The sequence below is a fragment of the Marmota marmota genome, unplaced genomic scaffold (genome assembly GCF_001458135.2).
Source record: "Marmota marmota marmota unplaced genomic scaffold, marMar, whole genome shotgun sequence".
NCBI classification, from domain to species: Eukaryota; Metazoa; Chordata; class Mammalia; order Rodentia; family Sciuridae; genus Marmota; species Marmota marmota.
The window spans coordinates 2485783-2510686 of NW_025999880.1; the positions used below are offsets into that span (position 1 = coordinate 2485783).

Below are 24904 nucleotides of genomic sequence, written 5' to 3' on the forward strand. Positions count from 1 at the left end.
GTATCATGACCAGATCACGTCAACTTGGGACTTTCACTCAAGAGGGAAGGGTGGGCTCGGAGCATTTTGAGAAGAAGAATGGCATGGTAAGACTGTGTTTGGGCAGAAACCAAATGGAAATATGTATGGAGACTATGGAGTTGGTACATGGACAAGGGTGGAAACCTAGATACACTAGTAAATAGAGCATTTGAAAAATCCAGGAAAGAGAAAATGAAGTTTGGACCCGGTTGTCTATAGTGGGGCTTGTCAGCAGTCTTGATATATTGGTTATGGGAGGACCATTGACATTTCTGGTTTATTTTATGATATGTATGAAAGAACAAGTGAGTCAGGATGATTAGTGAAGCATTTTGGTGGAATAACTGGAAAAATGAAGTTGCTATAAACTGAAAAGAGCAATACTATGGATAAATCAGGTTTGGGAATGAGGACAGAATCAGGAATGTTGCACATGTTAAATTTAAGATCTTTCTTTGATTTCCTAGATGGGGGGTAAGAATATTACTGATTTTACAGAGTTACTGTTACCATCAAAGCACATTGAATAGTGTTTGGCACATATCAAATACTTAATGAAAATTTTTGTATCTTCACTGATATACTGTTAATTTATCTTTTGTATCTTCACTGATCTACTGTTAATTTATCAGTATATAGGATTGATTTATTTTTCCATGTTTTTTATATATTGCCTTTTATCTAGAAAACAGAATAAAGGAATAATTGACCAAATAATGAATGAATGAAACACAATTCTGAACTTATTCTGTACAGGCTTTTGTGGAGTTATAGTGCTCAATGTTGATATTAACTTGTAACATTGTTTCTCAAATGACTCCAATGCAAAATTGTGATACTAGTATTATTTTAATCTGTCCTGCTTGTTTTGATCTATATCTCAGGTTATATAGCTTGATAAATTAATCCACCTGTTTTTGAGTCTTGGCATTTCTTTATTTTGCAAAATAGTTTTCCATGTAAGTTTAAGAATATAGGGTTTACCATAGCCCAGGACTTTGAAGGAATTTATTTATTTTTCCTCCTGTTTCCACTGAGTAAATGGAGATCTTGAATTGTCTTTTGCAGTTCTTTAGATTCCTTGGAAGTGTCTTCTTTTCCTTTAAGACATTCTTTCTTCTCAGAGAAGGAGTTGTGTTCCAGTCACAAATTTTGGCATCTGAATTCCATATCATGCTTTTTCCAAAAGAAAGTAGTTGGTTAGATTTGAGGCCTTGTTTCAAGCAGGCTTCTGATTCCTTGGACTTGAAACCTCCATAATTTCAGTAAAGCACTTTTGAAAAACTAGCAGTATCACTTTTCTTTTTAGCATTTATATGAGGCATTCATTTTACCACTTGGAACTGTTTATAGCTTTCATTTGATGGTTTATTGTAATTATTTACTTTTGTTGATCATGAGTTTTCTTGATTCAGACCACATCACAATTGTAAATACAAAGCAACCACACATTTCAGCCTTATATAGTTTCACCTACTTAAGAGAATCAGTAATAATGTGATGTTTCTTGACTTCTCCTTCCACATCACTGTTTACTTATGGATTGAAGTTTCCATGAGTATGTTTTAATTTTTGCCAAGAAAAATCAATCATGTGCACTGTAGCTCTGCTTTAAATTTTATGCCTCATATGACAGAGTATATAAATAGTATATACATGTTAAATGGGGAGCAGTTTTTTAGGATAGATTAGTACCTGGGTTTTGTTGGTTCCCTGTTCTTTATTGCCTTAGCTCAGATGCAGTATTGTTTCTAATCTGTTATTTGGAAGACTAACATTTTCCTGCTGAATTTGTTTTCCTGTAAGTTTTTTTAAAAAATCATTCTTTTAAAATATTGTAACATTATGTTAGTTTTGACATGTACTGTATACCAAAATCATATTTAAATATTTCTCAAAGATAGCAGATGAGTTTTTTTTTTTTGTTTTTTTTTCTTTTTCTTTTTCTTTTCTTTTTTTGGTGGTACTGGTGATTGAATGCAGGGTGCTTTACCACTGAATCCACTCCCAGTCCCCTTATTTTTTATTTTGAGACAAGGTTTTACTACATGGTGGAGACTGGCTTCAAACTTGTGATCCTCCTACCTTAGCTTCCTAAATTGCTGGGATTACAGGGTGTGCCACTGTGACTGGAAGCCAATGAGTTCTTTATGGAAAAGAGTGATCACATAATATATTTCTGATAAATAATATGGTTTAAGAATCACTAATTGAAGAAATTTTCTTCTAAAGAAAACTATTGGTGGACCAGGTAGCATACACCTATCTATCATCCTAGTGAATTCCAGAGACAGACGCAGGAGGATTATAAGCTTGAGGTTAATCTCAATAATTTAGCAAGACCCTAAGCAACTTGGTGAGACCTTGTTTCAAAGGAAAAAAAAAATAGCATGTGTATAGGTATATAGCTCAGTGGCAAAGCTCCCCAGTGCTCTTCCCCCCCCAAAAAAACCCCTCAAATAAACAAAGAAACCAAACAAAACAAGAGAAAGATGTTATAACTATATTTTATTTTTATAGCAGTTGTAGGTTTGTAGAAAAATCAAGAGGAAGGTATAGATAGCATAATTTTTGGGAGAAACAATCTGTGGATAACCTTTTAAAACTCCAGATAATACAGTACCTCTAAATTACGCTTTAAAATAAATGTCAGTTTTTGTAATTAGCACTTGAGGCTAGCTCAGAGTTTTTTGTTTTGCTTTTTACTATTTGTAAAGTGTTTTTAGTTTTCTGTACAGTTTTTACATTGAAAAAATCATAAATTCTCAAGTTCCACCATAGTTTTATTTTCAAATGGTTAAAGTGACATGCCTCTAGAGGGCAATATTTTCTCAACATTTCTGTATTGTAATCACAGAAATCCTGGGACAAACATTGGAGTACTGTGAATGTCGATGTGTTGTCGGGCCTTGTGTATAATACTACTTCTTCTTCTTCTTTTTTTTTTTTTAAATTCTGTTCTATGGTTTATTCCTCTTTGACTTTTTAGAGCTTTGGACTTTAGAAATATGTTACTGTCAATTCATATCCTCTTTGAATACTCTATTTACCTAGTTCCTGTAAATGAGTTCAGTTATTGAATAGAAAAAAATTTTTTTTAGTTATCTCAAGTAAGTATTATCAGTATGTTCTAAAAATTCCTTCCTTTTATTGTCTATAAAATACTAATTAAGGACTTTTGATCTGTGTACTTTGAGGTATAAGAGTGAGTAGATTCTATTATTGAGGCACTGAGGCATTATTAGGGCTAGAACTTATTATCTTTCGTTTTCTATTAGTGTTGGTTGGACCTTTATTGTTGTTTACTTTTTAATATAGATTTCATTTCTTGTCAAAGACATATATACATTTACTAGAAAATCTAATAATACCGTAATTTTTGAGTTAAAGTCAGTCTCCTGCCCTGTCCCTCCCACTCTGTCACTCCTCAGAGGCCACTTTTTCCAGCTCTTTGTAATTTTTTCTCTGCTGTTTTCTTTTTTTGCCCTTTTCTGGGATTCCTGTCAGTTGAATAATGAATCGCCTTTCTTGGGCCCCTAACTTTCTTGTATATTTTCTCTCTCTTTTATTTCTTCACTTTATGAGGGCATCTCCAACTTTAACTTCTACTCTTCTCATTGCGTTTTTATTTCTGTGATACGTTTCTGATATACTTTTCTTTCAATGTTTCTTTTATGGCCATACCCTTATTTTATACATCATAGTGCTATCTCTTTAAGTGATAGTTAATAATTTTTAAAGTTTTTTTGTTGTTGTTCCTTGTTTTAGCTTCATTTCCTCTGAATCCCTTTTTCAATTTTTTTTTAGTTTTGATCTTTCTCTTTCATATTTGCACCATGGCTGTTAACCCTGATTGTACATTCTACTTAAACTGGATGGATTTAAAAAATACTAATGCCTAAGCCTCATAAGATTGATTAAACCAAACTACTGATTTCAGTGTCTGGTAATCTTTGACTGATCATTCTTATTTTTAATTTTTAGAGTATTTTGTTTATTAATTTATATTTGTCATTTTATTTTTATTTAGTCAATGAATCAGTGCTAAGGAACTAATTAGAACCTCTTTGAATATAGCAAGGCACACCAGCTTATAGGTCTCAGGTAGGACTGGCTATTTTTTTAGGGTACCCCCAATAATTACTATTCGTAGGTCTTCTCACTTAGCTTGGTCAGTTTCCCAATTAAGTATCCTCTATCCTCTGTTCAGGGTGCCTTTGGGGTAGGGAAAGCCTTTCCGGCAATAAACTTAGAAGTTGATTTTCAGAGAGTTGAAGGAGTTATATTATTTTAGGCTAGTGATTAAAATAACAAAGAGGATCTGGAGAATCTATTTGCACGGTATTCTTGCTTTTTCCAGTGAGGAGGCTACCTAACTAAGAATTCTGGTCTGCTTCTATTGAAATAGAAATCTTTCTATGGAAACCAGGAGGTAGAATTTTTAGATGCTTGAGTAAAAACTAAAAACTATTTATCAATAACTCTTTCTGAAGAAGGGGATAAATGTTTATTTCTTTTTATACTTATCAAAAGGAATATCTGGATTATTTTTACATTATTTGGTTTTGAAAAAAATTAAAGGGAAGAGAGTCGGTAGGCTTCTTAGAATATGTAATAACCAGTGTCTTAATGATAAACCCAAATGAACAGATTAAGAAATTATCAGACCTGAGTGTAGCAGGCATGAGTATAGTCTTGAGGTGTAAAAACTGAGCAGAATTACTGTTGATATTTATAATCTACAAAATGGCAAAAAGACTAGGGTCAGTGCCATACTAGGGTTATATATAATGAGAAATAAAATCTATAATAGTTCTTACCATAATTGGGTAAATGGCATTCTGAATTTGGAAGAGGATGAGAAAAGGAAAAGGATTTAAGGTTCATTGGAAGAGTTACTCACATTGGTTGATGTATTTTTTCAGGTGAGAATATTGAAGCTAGAATGAGGCACCAGAGAATTTCAGAACAGATAGAGGAATTAATGTGGGCATTGTTATTGGTAGCTTCAGAAGAAATATCCCTTTCAGCATAAGGAAACATCCTTGTTGGGGAATGCTTAGTAAGTGTTCAATAATATTTCACTCTGGCAGAGTAGACTAGATTGAAATGTGTCCACATTTGATAAAATTATGAATGAAGAAATATAAGGTGACAGTATTGAAAATGAATATAGTTTTCTGGCAGTGATCTAGCTGATTAAGAAACAGTATTTCAGGATTGGGGCTGTAGCTCAGTGGCAGAGCGCTTGCCTAGCACATGTGAGGCACTGGATTCAAGCCTTAGCACCACATAAAAATGAAACGAATAAAATAAAGGCACGCTGTCTGTATAAAGAGTATTTCTGTTAGAGGAGTCATTATTTCTTCCATGTAGTTTGCCCAAGGATAGCCATGGTATTACACCTCTTTGTGGTTCTTACGCTCAAGGATTTTTTTATAAAATGAGTCTTATAATAAAATTTATATAGGTAAATTCGGGGATATGGTTTTGGAAAAATAATTAGAAGACCAGGACTTGAACTACTTATTAGTGTTCGGGTGATATGCTAAGTTTAAATTTTTGCGTGTGAATAATTCTTTTTTACAAACTGTTGATAATTTAGGCAGCAAAATTGAGTGTTGGTTTCCAGTTTTCTTCTTGAACAAAATAGTAGCCAGATTTTGATGGAAATATATTTAAATGTTCTGAAGCTAGAAATAAAATGTATGTGAGTATAATAAAAGGGTTTATCTTCCCTCTTGTCAAAACTGCTGATTTGGCCCTTTTGCACTATACTCCCATCTTTGTGTGGCTGTTAAAATCTGTTGCTCTTTCCCATCTAAAGGAAATGCATCTTTGACACTTCTCATGACCTGAGTCATGATGCTGAAATAGATCCAGAAAATATTCTCAACAGTCATGGGTAATAAGGTTTCCGCTGGGGGGTGGGGGATGGGGGTGCGCAGGAAGGAAGAACTGGAAGAATTGGAGGTTGTGGGGAGAAGAGAATCCTTGCTGTGTTGGTTTATATCTTTTTAATTATTAGGAAAATTATTTACATTTTACTGTTATACTTATTATTCAACAGAAAACACATTGATTTTAATATTTAATTCTTCCTCAAGTATGTATTTAATGTAATTGAAAAAGACAATTGCAAATGTTAAAATTATTTTTGAAGTTCTTCATGTCTTAAGAAAATGCTCCTCATATATTGTAATTAATTCAGTATTTCATCTTATTATATGTTTGTTTTTATTCCTGAACCAACTCTCAATACTTCTATGTCTTACATGTTCTCCAGTTTAAGTAATAAAGACATATTTCTTGAATTAAGTAGACAAAATTTATATTTTTTTCCTTGAACAATGAAGTGCTCTGTTTGCTTTGTTGATAAGCCACAGAATTAATTGTGTGATAAGAAAGGGAGAATTGGGTTATACTATGGTTAAGAAATAATTTTAATGATGACTTGTACTTTGGGACACTTAATTTTATCCCAAATTTGGTTTAAGGGTATTTGATTTTGGGTTTGTAATTCTGGGGGTCTTTTACTAGGGTTAAAATTCTTCATTCTGAACACTGAGTTTTAGAACTATATTTGAGTTTGATTTAGAAAAGTGGGAAATTTGAAGGTGCTCTGATACGATAGATTTATGAATAATTCAAATCTCAAGAAAAAAAGCTCCAGCTCTTTTTCTCATTTTTTGTATGTGTATGCAGAAGTTACTTCTCTAGTTCACATAGACTACTTTTATTGTCTGTAGTCTATTTACCATTTAGAGAATTTTTCCCTTTTGTCAAACTATAATCTGATATTTAGAGATAAAAATTTCGGAAACTTCTTCAATACTAATAATGCCAGCTGGCAGTATATTTCCCTCATCCCAGAATCTTGGAGTGCTCTAATGATGAGTTAAAGTAACGAACTTCCCACTTTTATGGAGGAGGTTTTATTCATTCAGCGTATAAATTGGGTTAACTGTGTGAGATTAAGTTGTATGATATTTTTAAAGTACATTTTTTTTTGTATTTCAGTAGCATTCTTGATAGCCATTTCTTTTATTTTCCCCTGTTTGTAACATTGTCCATAATTCCTGATCTCTTCTCTTTTTCTAGACTTATTGTTTTCCACCTATGTTTTTTAGACTCCTTATTCCAGCTCACTTTACTTCCTTGTTTGAATAGTGTAAACTATACTTGCTGTACTTGTAATTTTAGCACATTATTTCTTTATGACTTTTTTTTTTTTTAAGATTTTTAGTTGTAGATGGACACAATACTTTTATTTTGTTTATTTAGTTTTATGTGGTGCTGGGGAATGAATCAAGGGCCTCACACATGCTAGGCAAGCACTCTACCACTGAGCTACAACCCCAGCCCCTTATTTATGACTTTTTTATGTATTGAATTTCTGAATCCATTGAGTATATTTTAGCTTTAAGGAAAGAAATATACTTAAATTTACATGTTATGGTAGCCAGCACATTAAGAGTAATAATGAACAGGTGAGAATTCAGATAGAAGAGGAAAATCTCCTAGCAAATTATTCATTGAATTATCATACATAAATATACATGCAAGTATATAAATAGCTATTTCATTGTTAGTACAGTATCAATTCTTCAAAGTAGTTTTATTTCTATTGATATTTATTTATTAAGTACTAGTGCAAAGTGTCATGTATGCCCCTTTCTATGTAGTAGCAAGAAGTAATGACAGTATCATTAAGAACCTCAGTCAGCTGGGTACTGTGGTACATGCCTGTAATCTCAGCTACTGAGGAGGCTGAAGCAGGAGTATCACAAGTTTGAGGCCAGCCTCAACAACTTAGTGAGGTCCAACCAACATAGCAAGACCCTGTCTTAGAAAATAAAAATAAAAAAGGCTGAAGATCTAAATCAGTGGTAAAGCACCTCTAGGTTCAATCTCCAGTGCTCCCTAGCTCCCTCCTAAAAAAAGGACCTCCATTATAACCTTGAAAAATAATATGGAGTTTTGTTTTTAATGTATTTTGTGCTTGATTTGTCTTCTTACCTTCCTAGTCTTTCCACTAGTACCTATGGTAGTATCTATGATGATGTGAGCTGTTTACTTGAAAAAAGCAACAAGTGTTTTTGCTTGAAATGCATAAACATTTGCAGTATTTTTTCTTTACTATCTATTGCCTTAAAAAAAAAAAAGTTGTAGCAAGAATAAACCAAGTAAGAATTGTCCTTGAACATTTTTTCTTTAATTACGTCTCAACTATGTGTCGTGTTAATAGTCTTTTAAAATATGTGTATCTGTATACGTATGTGTGTGTGTGTGTGTGTGTGTGTATAAAATTTATTTTCTTTTAATTGTGTGTTCTATTCCCCTTGACTCCTGTGAACAAGCATTGCTTCCGCCCAGCTTGGTATGTGGGTCAGAAGGCACTGTTTCTCACCAGGGCGCTGCTGTTTCCTTTTCCTACTTGAGTAGATTACAGATTATACTGGAACATGCCTGAGAAAAGGTCAAAAAGGAGGGTGAAAGTCCTAGAACTGCAGCTGGGAAGCTTGTCATTCTCATCTAGGAAAGGGGAAGAGAGAGAGGCTCCCATCTCAATCCAAAGTAGCCCACATACAGAAAATTCCCATTTGAAAAGGATACTTCTTATATATTCTGAACGGATTTTATTTGATTTTCATTAAATAATTATTGAGTATAAGGTTGGAAGAGCTTGAATGTCAAATTAGATGGCAAGTAAGAAGTAAGCAATGTTTTTAAAATTTCAGATCCTAAATTTGCAGTGATTGCTGCAGAACAAGCTACCATTGGGCTCTTTTTGACAGCATCAAAATTCAAAGCTCTTCAACTCCAGAATTAACTTAAACTCCTTGGTAAATTTTAGATTTTTATCCCTGTCAGTTCCACAACAGTATATTAAAAACAGACCAATAGTTTTGGCCTTCTGTGGAATGCTAAAATGCACACAAAAGACTCATAGAATTGATTACCCAGTTTTTCTTTTGGTAAGATAAGATGGTATGGAATAGAGCATCTATATGACGTTTCAGAGTAAGGAAATTGAAAAGGGGACAAAGGTAAAGGAAATAGTTGGAAATTGGGCTGTTGCTGTAGATCTGTCTTCTTTGCAGTGCCTGGGGTCTGCATTAACATTGATTGTTTTAGTGTACCTCATTAATCCGATTTCAAAATGCAAGAATTCAGAATAGCAAACCAGGGACACTGACTTGGGAATCTTATATTCTTATACAGTGAATCTTTTGGATGTGTGAGGCAATGAGATAAAAATTTGACTCAGTTGAAAGGAGTAAAGTATGAGTATATACTTTAAGAGGATTTCTATTGTAAATCTTCCAGAAAGTACCTGAAGTGAATAAGGCCTGTGATCAGAATGGAAAAAGTCAGATGATCAGATGAGTTCAGATCTCCTTCTAACAGAACTGTCCTATGAGGCACTGTTTATGCTGTCTCCTTTCCTTTTGCTCTTTTGTAAATGAATCTGTAACATTTTTATACTTATTTGTCCCCAAATCCCTAATGACAACAAAAGCACAATGTTCCTTTGCTCTACAAATGCTTCATTTAGTTTACCTTTTTCCATTGTAGTGCTTAGTTTCTCATACATTCTATTCTTAAAGAATCTTCCTTTGACCCCCATTGGCGACAACCTATAGCTTGTGATTCTAGAAACTTATGACAAAAGGTCTCATTGACATCCTCCTCCTCCTCCTCCTCTTCTTTCTTTTTCTTTTCTTTTCAGTCCTGGAGATTGAACCTAGGGGCACTTACCCACAGAGCCACATTCATAGCCCTTTTTATTTTTAAAACAGGATCTTGCAAAAATTTGTCAAGGCTGGACTCAAACTTGCAGTCCTCCTGTCACATCCTCTTGAGTTGCTGGTATTGCAGCTGTGCACCAATGTGCCTGGCTGATGTGATACTCTTTTAATGTGTTTTCTATGACTATTATCCTTTAATTGCTTAGTATTATTTTAGGTGATTTTATTCCCACTGGTTCATAATCTAATGGGAAAACAAAAAAAAATTAGGTTGAGAGGAGGCTTATTTATTATTCTTTCTTATTTTAACTCTTTTTATTTGCCCTGGAGATAAGATGCACGCATACTTACATGCACAACACACTTATATTAACTTTACTATTTAGCATAATGTGAAATGTTCAACATTTTCAGGGTCTTGCTTGCTTTAGAAAGTTCTTGCAGTTGGCAGTTTGCCACATTCACATGTTCTCACATCACTGCATTCAGAAGCTAAGAATACCAACCTGGCCGCTTCTGCACGGAGGATAAAGATAAAACAGAAAGGAGTCTAGCTTTCCAGCCACATTACCTGGGAGTTACTGCTGATGTCTTTTCCACAAATGTCCAAGTTTGTCAAAGCCCAGTAAATCTTGGAAAGTTTATTTTCCTTGTAGCATCTGTGTTTTATAATGGGTCTTTTAATTTGTTTTTACTTTGTCTGCAGGGATTTCTTTTGTCCGGAGTTTTCAGACTCTTGTCTTTTTTTTTTTTTTTTTTTTTTTTCCTGTGGAAGTGAGTCCGTTAATGATGACTGGTTTGGGAATATGCCTCTCTGCAAACCTGACCTGACAAGCTCTTTCACCAGTGCAGCAACAAAGGCCATTGTTATTTTCTGTTCACTTCTTTCCTCTGTGTTTTTATAGTATAAAACGTCTGGGAAAGCCTAAGTTGCGACAATGCATAAATAAGGTGCCACTTTGAAGTTAACCAAACTTTTAGTAAACGAATCAAACCATGTCGATCTCCCATATGCAGACTGTAGTACTGTGTGTCGATATGGAGACTGAGAGGACCCTTTCCACAAAGTACAGTGTACCTGCGGACATTCTTAATCCAAAGGGCAGTGGAGAAAAGAGGTCTTATGAGGTTGTCATCTTAATTCCTTCTTTGAAAATGCAAATTTGTTCACCATACACACAGAAGTCAGTGGTTAAACTCCAAAGTGAACTGTTCTGGCTTAGTGCTTTGTATTATAACTTTAAAAAACAATTACAACAGTAATCATACTACTGAAAACAGAACAAACAAAATATCATGGCTTTAAACATCAGGGGATGTTTGTTAAATTCTGATTTTAAAATGATTTTCTATTCTCAAGTAGAATTCCTGCTTCAGTTTACTGAGAAACCATTTTATTGGAACTTGGGATTTTTCCCTGGAGAAGCCCATCTATCTTGGATACTGGTAACCCTCTAAAGGATCAAAGCTCTAGTGGATTTGGATAAAGACCCAAAAGCCTGAAGGCTTATGCAAGTTTATCTATATAGACTAAGACCAAAAAACTGGGATGAGAGTCTTAGAAGAGCTTATTTTCTCATGAGATTTTTGGGACTTCCTCTGTCTGGTTGTGCCAGAAATACTGTGAGAATATCCATTCTCATGGCATTTGTCACTTACAGGTCTTGTCCCAGCTGGAATTTGAAAGTATAATGGTGTGTGAAATATTTTTTGTATCTTAAGGCTTCATGAAGCCCACTAGTAAGACCAAAATTAAACAACCCCTGCTCTTCCCATTGTGCTCATATGGTCATAGCAAATAAAAGTATGGGAAGGAGTGTTAGTAAAGATGACACTTTTATGTAGTGGCTCTCTTCATGGTTGTCAGAAAAAATTCACTTTATTATTACTATCATATATATTCTTGAGAGGTCGCACAAAGAAAAAGAGCAGGGCAAGTTTTAATCCAAATCCAAGGCAGACATTATGGGTTTCTTTTTCCCGAACCTCATTATATTAAGAAGTTTGAGGTTTAATGAAACTTCCTGACATGGAAATGTTAGACTTGATTTAACCACAGAGAAGTTTCTAAATGTCTGGGATGCTTTTTGTTGTTGTTGCTGCTGTTTCCAGTTCTGGGATTAAACCCGGGGCCTGGTGCATGCTAGGCAAGTACTGTACAATTGAGCTACATTTGCAGCCCTAAATATCTCTTCTTGAATTTTCTGAGTTGAGGCTCCTTGGCCTCTTCAACATGAGACTAGGCGGGGTCATGAAAGCCATGGTCTCCAGTCATTTGACTATCTTATGAAGTACTTTGTGTCCCCTCCAGAATTATTTTTTCTATAGATCATAGTGCTGTATTTTCCTCTACCTCTTGGGTATGGGAAAAATATATTTCTTTCATTCACTTAATAATCATTTATTGAATGGATGGTCATTAAATGTCAGCTATTGAGATTTCCTGGCTAAGTTGGCTTTCTCATTTTATTAACTCTTGATGTTATTTGTTATTCATCTCTCTTTATTCTTTATTTTCTTTTAGAAGAACAAAATAAGTATAGGTTCATTTCTCTGTGCTCATATTTTATATATTTTATCTCCCTTTTTAAGTTTTCCTCCAAAAACACTGGAAAAATGATTCCTTTCTCTTCATTCCTCAAACATTTTCCAGATATCTTTATTAGTATGTTTTTCTCTAATTTTTCATTTTTTTCTAATGCTTTTCTGTACCACTATGTTAAGCCTCTAAAACTGTGTAGTAGAAAAGTGAATGTTGAATGAAACCTTTACTCTGTATTGTCTCATCTTGTTCCTATCTTATCTCAAGTCTCAATCTTTAAATCTTTGTTTTACATTGATTACCTTTATCATTTCCTATTCAAGGTCCCTTTCCTTATCTATCACATTTGACTTTTCTTTCTATTGAAACTACCCTGTTGGAGGCTATCAAAGTTAGTAGCTTTTCCCCTTGGTTTGCCACATTAAACCTACTCTTTATTGACCATTTCATTAACATACTTATTTCTTTTTTAACAAAATGCGAATTTATTTTTATTGCTATATTTTTATTTTAATTTGTTCTTTTTTGTTGTACATGATAGTAGAATCTATTTTGATATAATTATACAAGCATGGAATATATCTTATTCTAATTAGGATCCCATTCTTGGGGATGTACACCATGTTGAAATTCACTGTGGTGTATTCATATACATTCATAGGAAAGTTATGTGAGAACATTCCACTGTTACTCCTATTTCTATCTGCCTCCCTTCCCTTCATTCAGTCAAATCCACTGAACTTCTGTACCCTTCCCTCTGCTTGTTGTGGGTTAGCTTCCACATATCATCAGAGTGTGTGTGATGAAAACATTCCATCTCCTTTCTTCCAATAGGAATATGAAGTAATATGCCAGAACTTATTAAACTATAAACCAGTTCTATTAAACTATAATTATAACTATAGTTTAGCACTCATTGACCATACTTTCCCCATTCCTCCCACCCCAGCTCAACCTCTGGTAACTACCATTCTACTCTGAATTTCTGTGTGATCAACTTTTTTTTAAATCCCGAGTATGACTGAGATCTTTCAGTACTTATATTTCTGTGCCTAGCTTATTTCACAATTACATAATGACCTGCACTTCCATCCATGTTATCATAAATTGCAAGATTATATTATTTTTATGACTGACTAGTATTCCATTATACATATTTACCACATTTTCTTTATCTGCTCATTAACCAATGGACACTTAGGTTATTTCCATTTCTGGCCATTGTGAATAATACTGCAATACACATAGTAGCACAAATGTCTCTTTGACATGCTGATTTCATTTCCTTTGGATATTTGCCCAGTAGTGGGATTGCTGGATCATATGTAGTAGTATTAATTTTTTGAGGACCCTTCATACTGTTTCCACAGTGAATGTACTAATATATTTTCCCACCAACAGTGTGCAAGCATTCCTTTTCTCCATGTCCTCGCCAGCAGTGTAATGCTTTTTGCTGTTTTTTTTCCCCCTCTCAAGATACTTTTGGCTATTTGTTGTAGTTGTTCCCTACAAATACTAGGATTTTATCTTCTGTTTCTGTGCCACTCATATTTTAGTAGGTATTTGCATTGAATGTATAGATCAATTTGAGTAGTATGGATGTTATAACAATATTCCAATCTCTGAGCATAGGATGTCTTTCCTGTGTGTGTGTGTGTGTGTGTGTGTGTGTGTGTGTATATTCTCTTTGATTTCTTTTACAAATGTAATATTATTTTCATTATAGAGAAAATTTGCCTCTTCAGTTAAAATTTTCCTGGGTACTTTATTTTATATCTTCTTATAGCTATCATAAATAGGATTGATTTCCTGATTTCTAGTTTAGATAGTTCACTATTAAAATACTGGTTTTTTTTTTTTGTAAATTTATTTGTTCATTAAAGCTATGTTTATAAATTACTTGCCAAATCCCATAGTATATAAGACAGACACTATTTCTATAAACATAAGCATGAACATAACTCTATACACTTATTTTATGCTCTCAGATGTATTGGATTACAGACAGACTACCTCATGAATACAGATGACAAGAGCAGAAGGCTACAAATAGTTGGGTGTTGCTAGAGAATATAGTACAAGGCTGAGAAGAATAGATATCAAGTACCTTGTATGCTTTCTGAGGTTGTTTTTTTGTGCCCTAGAGACAGTGAATTCTTTTTAATTATGGCTACCTAAACCATGACATTTGGAATTTTTCAGTGAATCAGTTCATTTTTCTGTACCACTGAACTTATTTATTTATTTGTTTGTTTTTATTGCTGTTCTAGAGGTTGAACTCAGAGTCTCACACATGCTAAACAAGGGCTGTACCTCTGGGCTACAGCCCCAGCCCTACTGATCTTATCTATAAAGGTCATTGATCTCACTGAACATGATGGAGTGGCACATGCCTGTAATTCCAGATACTCAGAGGCTGAGGCATGAGGACCACAAGTTTGAGGCTGGCCTCAACAACTTATCAAGGCCCTAAGCAACTTAGTGACCCCGTTTCAAAATTTTAAAAAAGGGGCTAGGAATGTGGCTCAGTGGTTAAGAGCCTCTGGGTTCAATCCCCAGTACAACCCTCCCCCCAACACCCTGCAGAAAAAGTTCAGTGACCTCAATTATCCATACTCTTCCCTTGCTGAAAAAACTTAGCTTTTACTCTTCTGTCTCAGTTGAAAGGTTCTCCTAAAACTGAAATAATTTTCTTTCTATTGCTTTTTACTGTGTATTTGCAACTCTCATTAACAATGCCTCATGTCCACTCACATGGTGCCATCCCTTTTTACTGCTTTCCCTCATTTTATCCTTCATGTATTCCTTATGTCCTACTCTTAACTAGGTCATGTCTCATATGTTCCATGAACCTGTTTCCAAATAATTGTTCTTATATGTAGTTATTTTTAGTCCTAAACAATTAGCCCTTAATCATTCCTCTTTCATACATATTATACTGTAAGCTTCATGATAAAGAGAATACAGCATGTTATTGTAGGCTGAGGCACTCAACAAATATTTGTTTACCAGCTAAGAAATGTGTTTGGTATGCACAGTTCTTGAATTTTAATTAGTTTATGATATGTTTAATGTTGGAGTATCATGTCAGTTCCCAATTAATATTAGCATAATCATTTAATGAGGAAGTCGTACAACTATTTTTATCTACATTGTCCTTGAGAGTGTGATAATAAGTTACTTTCTAAATATAGTTTTTTTTCTTATTCCTCCACAAATATAAAATATTTTAATGGACTACCCCATTTATCTTTTCTACAATGTTCAGTGTTGTGTGAGTGTAATGTTGTTGTCTAATTCACTAAAAAGCCTAAAACATCTTGTGCACCTTATAAATGCCATTTTTGTCCCCATAATACATAAAAATCACTTTTATTACCTTTAATGTGTAATTTAATTTGAAATTGTTGTAGATTTCTTATCATTCTCTTTATTTGCAAAAGAGACATTTCTTCAAGTTTAAATTGTGTGTGTGTGTGTGTGTGTGTGTGTGTGTGTATATATATATATATATATATATATACACACACACATACATACAGATACGTGCCCAAGGAAGAAGTAGCTTTTGGTTAAGTCATAATCCTAATTCTAAAGGCACTCTCATCTTGTAATGAGTTGTAAAAATTTGACTCTTATCTTTTCAGACTTTCTGAAGATACCATCAGATACTGTTTGGTAGTTCTGTCTCTATCTGAATCATGATATTTTGAAAGTGAATGTCTTTTATAAACAGTGTATCATTATAAATGCTGCCAATAAATTTTTTTGCCTTAATTCAAATTAGTAAGAATTTTCTGTGCTTACTCTGCATATTTTTAAAAAAATATTATATTTACTGCTAACAATATAATTGAGGTTAATTTTTATCAAAAGTCAAGAAGAGCTATTTGAAATTAAATTAGGTCAGTAAGATGGTTTTTGTCTGAAAGTATTATTGTTTTAAAAACACTAGACTCATAACAAACTACAGGATTCATGGAAAACCTGGTATTGTTGAAAAAATAGACACATAGATCAATGGAATCCAAACATAGGCTCAAATGTATATGGTCAAGTGATTTTTGAAAAAGGTGGAAAGGCTATCAGTGGAGAAATAATTGTTTTAAGGATGGTATAGAACAATAGGACATCTATATTCAAAAAAAGATGAATAATGAAACTCAGCTCTCACCATATATACAAAAATTAAATATAAATAAATGGCCATCTGTTCTTGCCCTCTCTATTTAAAATTATATTAGTAGTTCCAGCAATTAGGCAACAAAAGTCATCCATACTAAAAAAAGTAGAAGTAAAATTATTTTCTTCAAAGATGCCCTTATCTTTTTTTGCTTGTTTTTGGTGCTGGGAATTGAACCCAGGGCCTTGTATATGCTAGGCAAGTGCTCTATCACTGAGCTACGACTCCATAATCTTTTATGTAGAAAAATCTTATAGAATCCTCAAGAAAATGTAGAGTAAAGCAGTAGAATATAAGATCAGGGTACAAAAGTCACCTGTACTTCTTTACCCTTGCAGTAAACAATATGAAATGTGGGCTGGGAATATAGCTCAGTTGGTTGAGTGCTTGCCACACGTGCACAATGCTCTGGGTTCAGTCCCCAGCATCACAACAAACACATAACAACAACAGCAACAACAAAAAAAGTATGAAATGTGAAATTAAGAAAACAATTCCATTTATAAATTTCATTGAGAAATCTAAAACACAGTAGTAAATTAAAGAGATATAAGCCGGGTGAAGTGGTTAGTGCTTATCATCTGAGCTACTTGGTAGCTACTTGAGGAGCATTGCTTGAGTCAGGAGTTCAGAGCTACCCTGGGCAACAGAGACTTTGTCTCTTAAAAAATAAAAAAGAGGAAGAGGAAGAAGAAGAAGAAGAAATGATAATATAATATGAGATTCATGACCTGAAAAGTACAGAATAATTTTGAAGGAAATTGTAGACTACATGAGCAAATGGGAAGGTGTCCCAAGTTCTTGGGTTACAAGACTTAATATTTTTAAGATTGCAATAGTCACTTCTTGGTGTGCTAAGGTGATCCATTCCAGAACTAAAGTGTTTACCAAACTCCGTGGTGCCCCAGTCCTATATATAAAATAGTATAATGTTGCATATAATCTTTGCATAGCTTCCAAAATACTGTAAATCATCCTTAGGTTACTAAGAAGACCTAATACAAAGTCAATGCTATGTAAATAGTTATACGTTATTATTTAGGTAATAAGGATGAGAAAAAAAAATGGCTCTAGATGTTTGGTATTGATGTAACCATTGTAGACCTAACTTCATAGTGCAGGAACAAGATCTATGCCTAACAGTACTCAAATAATACTGAAGAGAAACTGAGGATCTCTAAAATTGTGGGTAGCTACAGCAGAATATACCCACACATTACTTCATTTACATGGATTCAGAGTAACCCTCAGTGCCTGGCAAATTCAAATTATGCTTTGGGAACTTCTTAGAATTTTTTCCCCAAATATTTTGAACAGTGGTTGAATCCATGGATGTGGAACCTGTGGAAAAGAGAACTGACCATACTCCTGAAATTGATCTACAGATTAAATAGAAAACTCAAGTGGCCCCCATATTTTTTTTAGAAATTAATCAAGTATAGGAGAAAGCAACAGATTTTGTTGAATTCAATGATCCATTGAAGATGGGCCACAAGCCAGAAGTGGTAGTGCATTCCTATAATCCTAGCAACTTGGTAGGCTGAAGCAGGAGAATCACTAGTTTGAGGCTAGCCTCAACAACTTAGGAAGACCCTTCATTAAAATAAAAAATTAAAAAATGCCGGAAACATAGCTCAGTGGTAGAGGGCCCCTAAGTTAAATCTCTGGCACCTCCCCATCCCCCCAAAAAGATGGGTCTCAAACTACTATGTCTTTCTTTATAAAGTAATTCAACCCCATACCCTATTACCAAAATCTCTGTAATTAAGTCTCATTTCTCACTAGAGTACTTTGAATTTTTCCCATCTATATAACTTTTTAAAAAGCATCTTTATTTCTATTTATGTGGTGCTGAGGATCAAACCCAATGCCTTACACATGTGAGAAGAGCACTCCACCACTGAACCACATCCCCAGCCTCCATCTATATAACTTTAAATCTCCTGGAATCAATTCTACCTTTGATGCCTTTCTGAAAGGATTGATGGAGTCAATGAAAACCCTGTCAGAGGTAGGGAAGCTTCCATTGGTGATGCTTTTCTGTTTTTCTCTTTGTAGGAAAACTGAACAGCCAAGACTCTTACAATAACTTTACCAACAATAATCCTGGAAACCCCCGGCTCTCTCCTCTCCCCAGCTTGATGGTAGTGATGCCTCTTGCTCAAATCAAGCAGCCAATGACATTGGGGACCATCACCAAACGAACAGGGTAAGGCCTCAGGCTCAATGTTTTTTCACAGCTGTTTAATAGGGTTGAATGAATAAAAATAAAACATAACTTTTTCTTTGTGTGGTTTTGATTATGTTCTTCATTTCCAGCCCATATGAGCCTTAATGGCAGCAGATTAAGTACAAAGTATAGAATGTGCGCAAACATACTTGCACACATCCGTGTACATACACATCCACAGAAAAAGCAAGGCAGTGACAAGTTGTGAAAACTAGGATTGGCTAATAAAAAACAGGCCCACCACTCAGTCCTGTACTCGCTGCTTCATGGCATTGCCTGATAGCACAGTTTGATTTTCATGACTTTTACAGACGTGATTGGCATGTAAAATGACTCCAAATTTTGACAGACATAAATAATGAGAGACAATCATGTTTCTAATGCATTTTGAATACCATCTGTACTGAGGTTTAATTTACATATAATAAGCCTTCATTTGTGTCAGGACAATGTGATGTTACAGGTAGTTTTCTAAAATTTGGACTTTTTTTCAAAACTGATTCTTGAACATCCTTAAAGACTTTTGATGACTCGCTCGATTTCTTTGTGCTTATTTTAACTATTTAAAAAAACTTTGTCCCTGTTAGGAATATATAATTATTGCTTCTTTGCACTTCTGGAAATAAACTATGAAGTCTATGATATCATTAGATATTATGTGATAACAGAAATTCATTTTGTTGTTTAAAAATATATTTGCTATAGTCAAATTACTTGTTTTTCTCAATGAGCAATCCTAAAATTTAACCTGATTTGAAATGGAATAAATTCTATATTAAAATTCTTTATTAAAACTGCCAGGAGAAACCCTGTCTGGATCTCAAATGGTCCTTAGGGTCTTCCCAATGAAAATAAAAGATTAAATTATTTGTGTGGCAGGTCAATATCTTTTGATATTATTATGCTAGTGTTGTTGTTTATAGAAGTCACTTTCATGACAAGACGTACTCGAGGCTCTCAGGAATGGGTCCTTGGAACTTCCAGTATCACCAAGGACCCTCAACCTGGGTATAGTGATGTCTATATATTAAGTGATCCTATTGCTATATGGAGAAATAAAATTGAATTTGTGACTAATTAAGGGAAACAATAGGAAAAAGATAGAAAATGTATATCCCAAATCACATTTTATGGTACAGATCATTTGGCCTGTCTTTTAATTCAACTCTTTTTGTTCAATAGAAGTGTGATTTAAAATAGAATTTTGATTTTTCTTCTATTAATTTCTTGATTTTAAAACAAGTTAATAATAGTGGCATAAAGAGTGAATGGGTTATGTCCTTACATTTGCAATTAGTTTGTTTTTTCATTTTATGACATTGTGTTCCCTGGATATAGAACTAAACAAAAACAGGACTAATTTTAAAACAGGACTAAGTTTTTAAACAGAACTTTAAAGTTGTTTTTCATTTGCTGAAGTTAGTTTATAACTCTATCTTCTAGATTTACCTCAGCATTGTACAGTTCTTCAAATTTCTTACAAATTTTGTCTGTCTTTCCTGAATCCAAGTGAAAGCATCTTCAGACTTGTTCCTTGTAAATTAATTTTACATCCATAGTGAGGTGAACATAAGAACCTGGTTCAGAAGTTCCTGGTAGACATGAGAACATATTCTGGTGTTTTGTTTCTCATGTGTGTGTTTGTTGTTGTTTCTAACATAAGAACTAATGCTGCCTTATAATGCAAAGAATAAGCTGTCTTTAATAAGGCTTTCTAAAATTACTCTGAGACTATGACTAAAGTTTTATTGATAAAATAATATGATGTTAAAATTTAAAAATATTTGTGGGCAGAGTTGGGAAATACGTCTACTCTTGCTTATATTTGAAATTTTCTAGAATACAAAGATAAAGTCTGTCACTCTTTTACTCTTTGTCTTTCTACCCTCTTTTCATTAAGATGGAGAGAACCTTTATCATCTGGTGTCCTGCTGTGCGGCCATAATTCATCAGCATAGATAAATTCTTTGTTTCTTTTTCTTTGTTAAAAACCTGCTCAGAATTCTCATATTTTTGGAGCATACCTAATGTGTTCCCTCATATCATGTATAAATTAATAATTATTAATGAAGCATTATTAATTTATTTTCTGTGTTTTGAAATTAACATAAAGTATACAATACTTGTAACATATTGTTGATTAGGCTTTGTATCTCTATTTTCAAGTCATTTGATTTCTGTTAAGTTTTAAGTTGTTTAGAAAGAAAATTCATACCTGTCCCAAATGAGGACTTGACTTTAATTTTTCAGACTTAGTATATACTTACAGAAACATTGTAAGAATAGTAAAAAGATTTCTGTATATCCAAATTTCCCAGATCTTAAAGTTTTAAGGTCTTTTAGTATTCACATTCTCTCACTCTGCATAGACAAGGACACACGAGTTGCAGACTCAGCACCCCCTTATTCCTACATCCTCCATGCACAGTATCTGAAGGCAAGGATAATCTTTCACATAACCATGTTATAATTACCAAAATAAGAGATTTTACAATGAATTTTGTTAGTTGGGTTTTAAAAAATTCCATGTTCTCTTGTCATGAATTCTCTAATTATGACAAACTTTAGAGTACCACAAATTACTCAACCTACTATTCTTTTTTCCTCTTCCTTTAGTACAGAGTACAGTGACTAATAAGTGTGCTGATGACAGTGATTGTAATTTGCATTTGACCAATGCTGGATCACAGGACTTAATACACTTATGAAAGTGTTTGCTGATTATAATCAGAAATTGCTATTGTGACTTTATCATTATTTTATTATAGGTCACCTAAACCTTGGCTCATAGTTTTCAGATATAATTTTTGGTTTCATCATCTTAAAATTCAACATTTTTCTCATTAAAATACACATATTTTGCCTTATCAAAATTAAGATTTGATTCGTGTGAAAAAATATATTCTGTTTCCAATTTTGCCATATGCTGAGTTTTGAAGCAAATCCTAGATGATATTTTATCCTTTTTTATTTCATCCAATTAGAATTTAAGCATATTTTCTTAAACATTTATTTAAAACATTTAAAAAACTGACCAGTTCTCAACACTGCAGTTAGCTAATTCGTGCTCATTTTTTCCACTACGTTTTGTTTTATGTACTGAGACATTCAGTTTTCTTATTAAGGTGATGAGCAAATAAAGTTTTTAGTTTCCAGGTCTCCCTTCAGTTTGGAAATTTTGGTTTCATGGACCTCCTTTTCTAATTTTTTTTTAAAAATAAAAAGAAGCATTCATATGGATAATGTAGAAAAAGGATCCAGAATCCACCCATTACAGATGTGTAACTTCTGTCTACCTCTAATATGCCAAATAATATACCTTAAAAAATTATATACTTACTGAGGTTAGCTCAGCTTCCACTTGTCCTAGATATTTTGCATAAAGATGTAAAATAACAACAAAACATTATATTTTTATGGCAGAAATTTCCAAGGATTGCCTAGGATCCAATATTTAAATATCCAAATTGAGATAGAAGCCCCAACTTAAACCTTCAGGGGACAAAATGTGTGTTTACCATATTTAACATCTGCCCTCTTATTTTTACAAATACATATCCCTGTGCAGTGTCAAGGACCATCTGTCTCACTCCAAGACATTCATGAGGTCAGTAAAACTACAAATGGCAAAAGACAGATGTATTTACACCTTCTTGTTCAGTACCTCGAAGCAGCTCTTGGAGGAAAAAAGGCCTGTGTTGGCAACAGCTGCTACTGACCTCTGAGGATGTATGTGGATGAAGGCAAAGGAAGTGCTAGAAATTATTTGGCTTCAACAATCACCCATTCAAACAGAATCCATTTTCTGTCAGTCTAAGACTGGAGTATTGGAAAGTCCTGCTTTCCACACCATCATGTTTATATCATATAAAATCAAGAATTATTTAATTATTTAATCTCCTTGCTTATTTAAAGTAACATTAGCCAGGCACTGTGGCGCGCGATTGTAATCCCAGTGGTTTGGGAGGCTGAGGCAGGAGAAATGCAAGTTCAAAGCCAGCCTCAGCAATAGCAAGGCGCTAAGCAACTCAGTGGGACCCTGTCTCTAAATAAAATACAAAATAGGGTGGGGATGTGGCTCCATCGAGTGCCATTGAGTTTAATCCCCGGTACGAAAAATAAATAAATAGATAGATAAACACATAAATAAATAAAGTAACATTATATTAAGGGATTGTTCCAGTTCTTGGAAGTTAGGTTTTTGTGGTGGGAATTTATTATCAGTATTTCACAGATGTTTGGCTAAATTAATGAATCAAATTAGAATAATATTTTTAATATTGCTTTCTAAGTAATTACAGAACAAAAAATTTTTATCAGTATACGATTTTATCTGCTTTGAATCTAAAATTATTTAGGTATATTATTTTGTGGTAAAAGCAGCAAACAACAAATGTCAGAGATCAAACTAATTTCATGGGAATTAAAAAAATACAAAAATTAAGAATTAAAGTTATATCTTTGCTCTAAACTAGTAGAAAGTGGACATAACATAGTTTATTCTCTCATAGTTTACTTTTTCTTAAATGAAAGTAGCTTCCTACTTTCTTCCTCTCTCTCCACTTTTTTATATTTATTATTTTCTCTGTAAGAAATTTGGGGTAGTCATTAGGAAACTTGGGCTTCATCCTATAGAAATAGAAAGGTAGTAAAAAAATAATTGTGAGTCTAAAGCTTTCTTTTTTCATGTTGGTTTAGCCACTGACTATCTGTGTGTCCTAGGTCAGTTTCCTAATCTAAAAAAGTTATATATTTATATAGATTATAATTTTTTGGCCTTACCATGTGTGAGTTTCCATTCATTCTTCGATTTAATATACTCATTTCAAAGCCTCCCCACTGTTGAGCTGTCCTGAGTAGTGCTGAACATAAGCCCCAACACAGGGGTGTTTGCTTATGTTCAGAAATGGAAGCAATTAATAGCATTTATTTGAATATAACCAATTGATATTTGTAAAATAACTGTCATCAGAGCTTGCTACGTGAGTTAGTGACATTGGCATACTTTGAAGAAGGTCCATTCCTTATTTATGTTAACTCGAGTCAACTTAGCTTATTTATTTAGTCAATTTGACCTGATCCCTGAATCTTATAGGCTAAGGTCTGAGAGTTAGGTAGGAAAGTTATGCAGAAAGACCTGTCAGATACAATTGCAATGGCAAATTCCCACTTCTTATCTCGGTCCTGTGGAACTGTTAGTTCTTGATTACTCAGTTCTGAATGTTTCGTTCCAGATATAGAATAGTGGACAATATATTTTCATTAGACTATATATGCTTATGTTTACATGTGTGATGTATTTAACATAGTTTGAGTTTTTATTTATTTATTTATTTTGTGTGTGTGTGTGTACAAAATAAGTAGAGTACTTACACCATACCATAGTTTATTGCATCTTACTGTAAATCTGGGTACTTTTTAAAATGAAGTCTACTATTATACCATATTAAAAGTCAGCAAGCATAACATTCTACAGAAGTTTGACATTATTGAATTTGAACATTATCTCTATTTTTCTAATGAAAATCTTTTATATATTGAGTTTGTGATTTAAATTGGCATGTCGAATATGTCTCAAATTAGACAGTTGTCTGTTTCAGGTTCAGTTTGCTCTACAGAGCAGTAGATTGAGAGCCCCAGTGCCATAGATCTCTTTGCTTTGAAGCAATTAAAATTAAATTAATGAAAATTTTAAAAACATGAAAATGACATGGGGGTAATTTGCTTTTATGCAGGTGGGAGGTGTGAATTCACTTCCGTTGCTACTTGAGAGAAGGCGCACACAGTGTGAAGGTAGTAGAGGTCCTAGAATTTGTTTTTAGAGTAATGTGACTTCGTTTTAGTGTTTTCCATGTAACACACTGTGAATTTTTCTCTGTTCAGTACATTTATTTATGGTCTCGTTCTGGGGTCTGCTTTGTGTTAGAACCTGCTGATAGAACATGATCAGTTAAAAATAGAATTAATACAGTATGTATATATAATTCATCTCTTAGACTCCAGATACTTTTTTTCACTCTGAAGATACTAAAGAGAATCATTATTAATAACCTTTTAGTGTTAAAGTCAGGTTTAGAGAGTTTGAGCATGTTCATTTCAAATCTGGTTATACTTTTTCCTTATATGAAAAAAAAAAAACAAAACTTGGCATTTGCCTTTTTTTTTTTTTTTCCTGC

General features: G+C 33.6%; 1 protein-coding gene across 9 annotated transcripts in view; it reads left to right on the top strand.

The window, feature by feature from the left end:
• Bcas3 (BCAS3 microtubule associated cell migration factor) overlaps nt 1–24904 on the top strand; it is a 575967-nt gene that overhangs the window by 237640 nt on the left and 313423 nt on the right. For all 9 annotated transcript variants that reach the window (XR_007342273.1, XM_048788041.1, XM_048788067.1 and 6 more), the window contains one exon: nt 18557–18707. Coding sequence is in view for 8 of the 9 variants with exons in the window: in XM_048788041.1 (XP_048643998.1) it covers nt 18557–18707 (151 nt within the window). In the remaining variant the exon portion in view is untranslated. The remainder of the gene's footprint in view (nt 1–18556; nt 18708–24904) is intronic.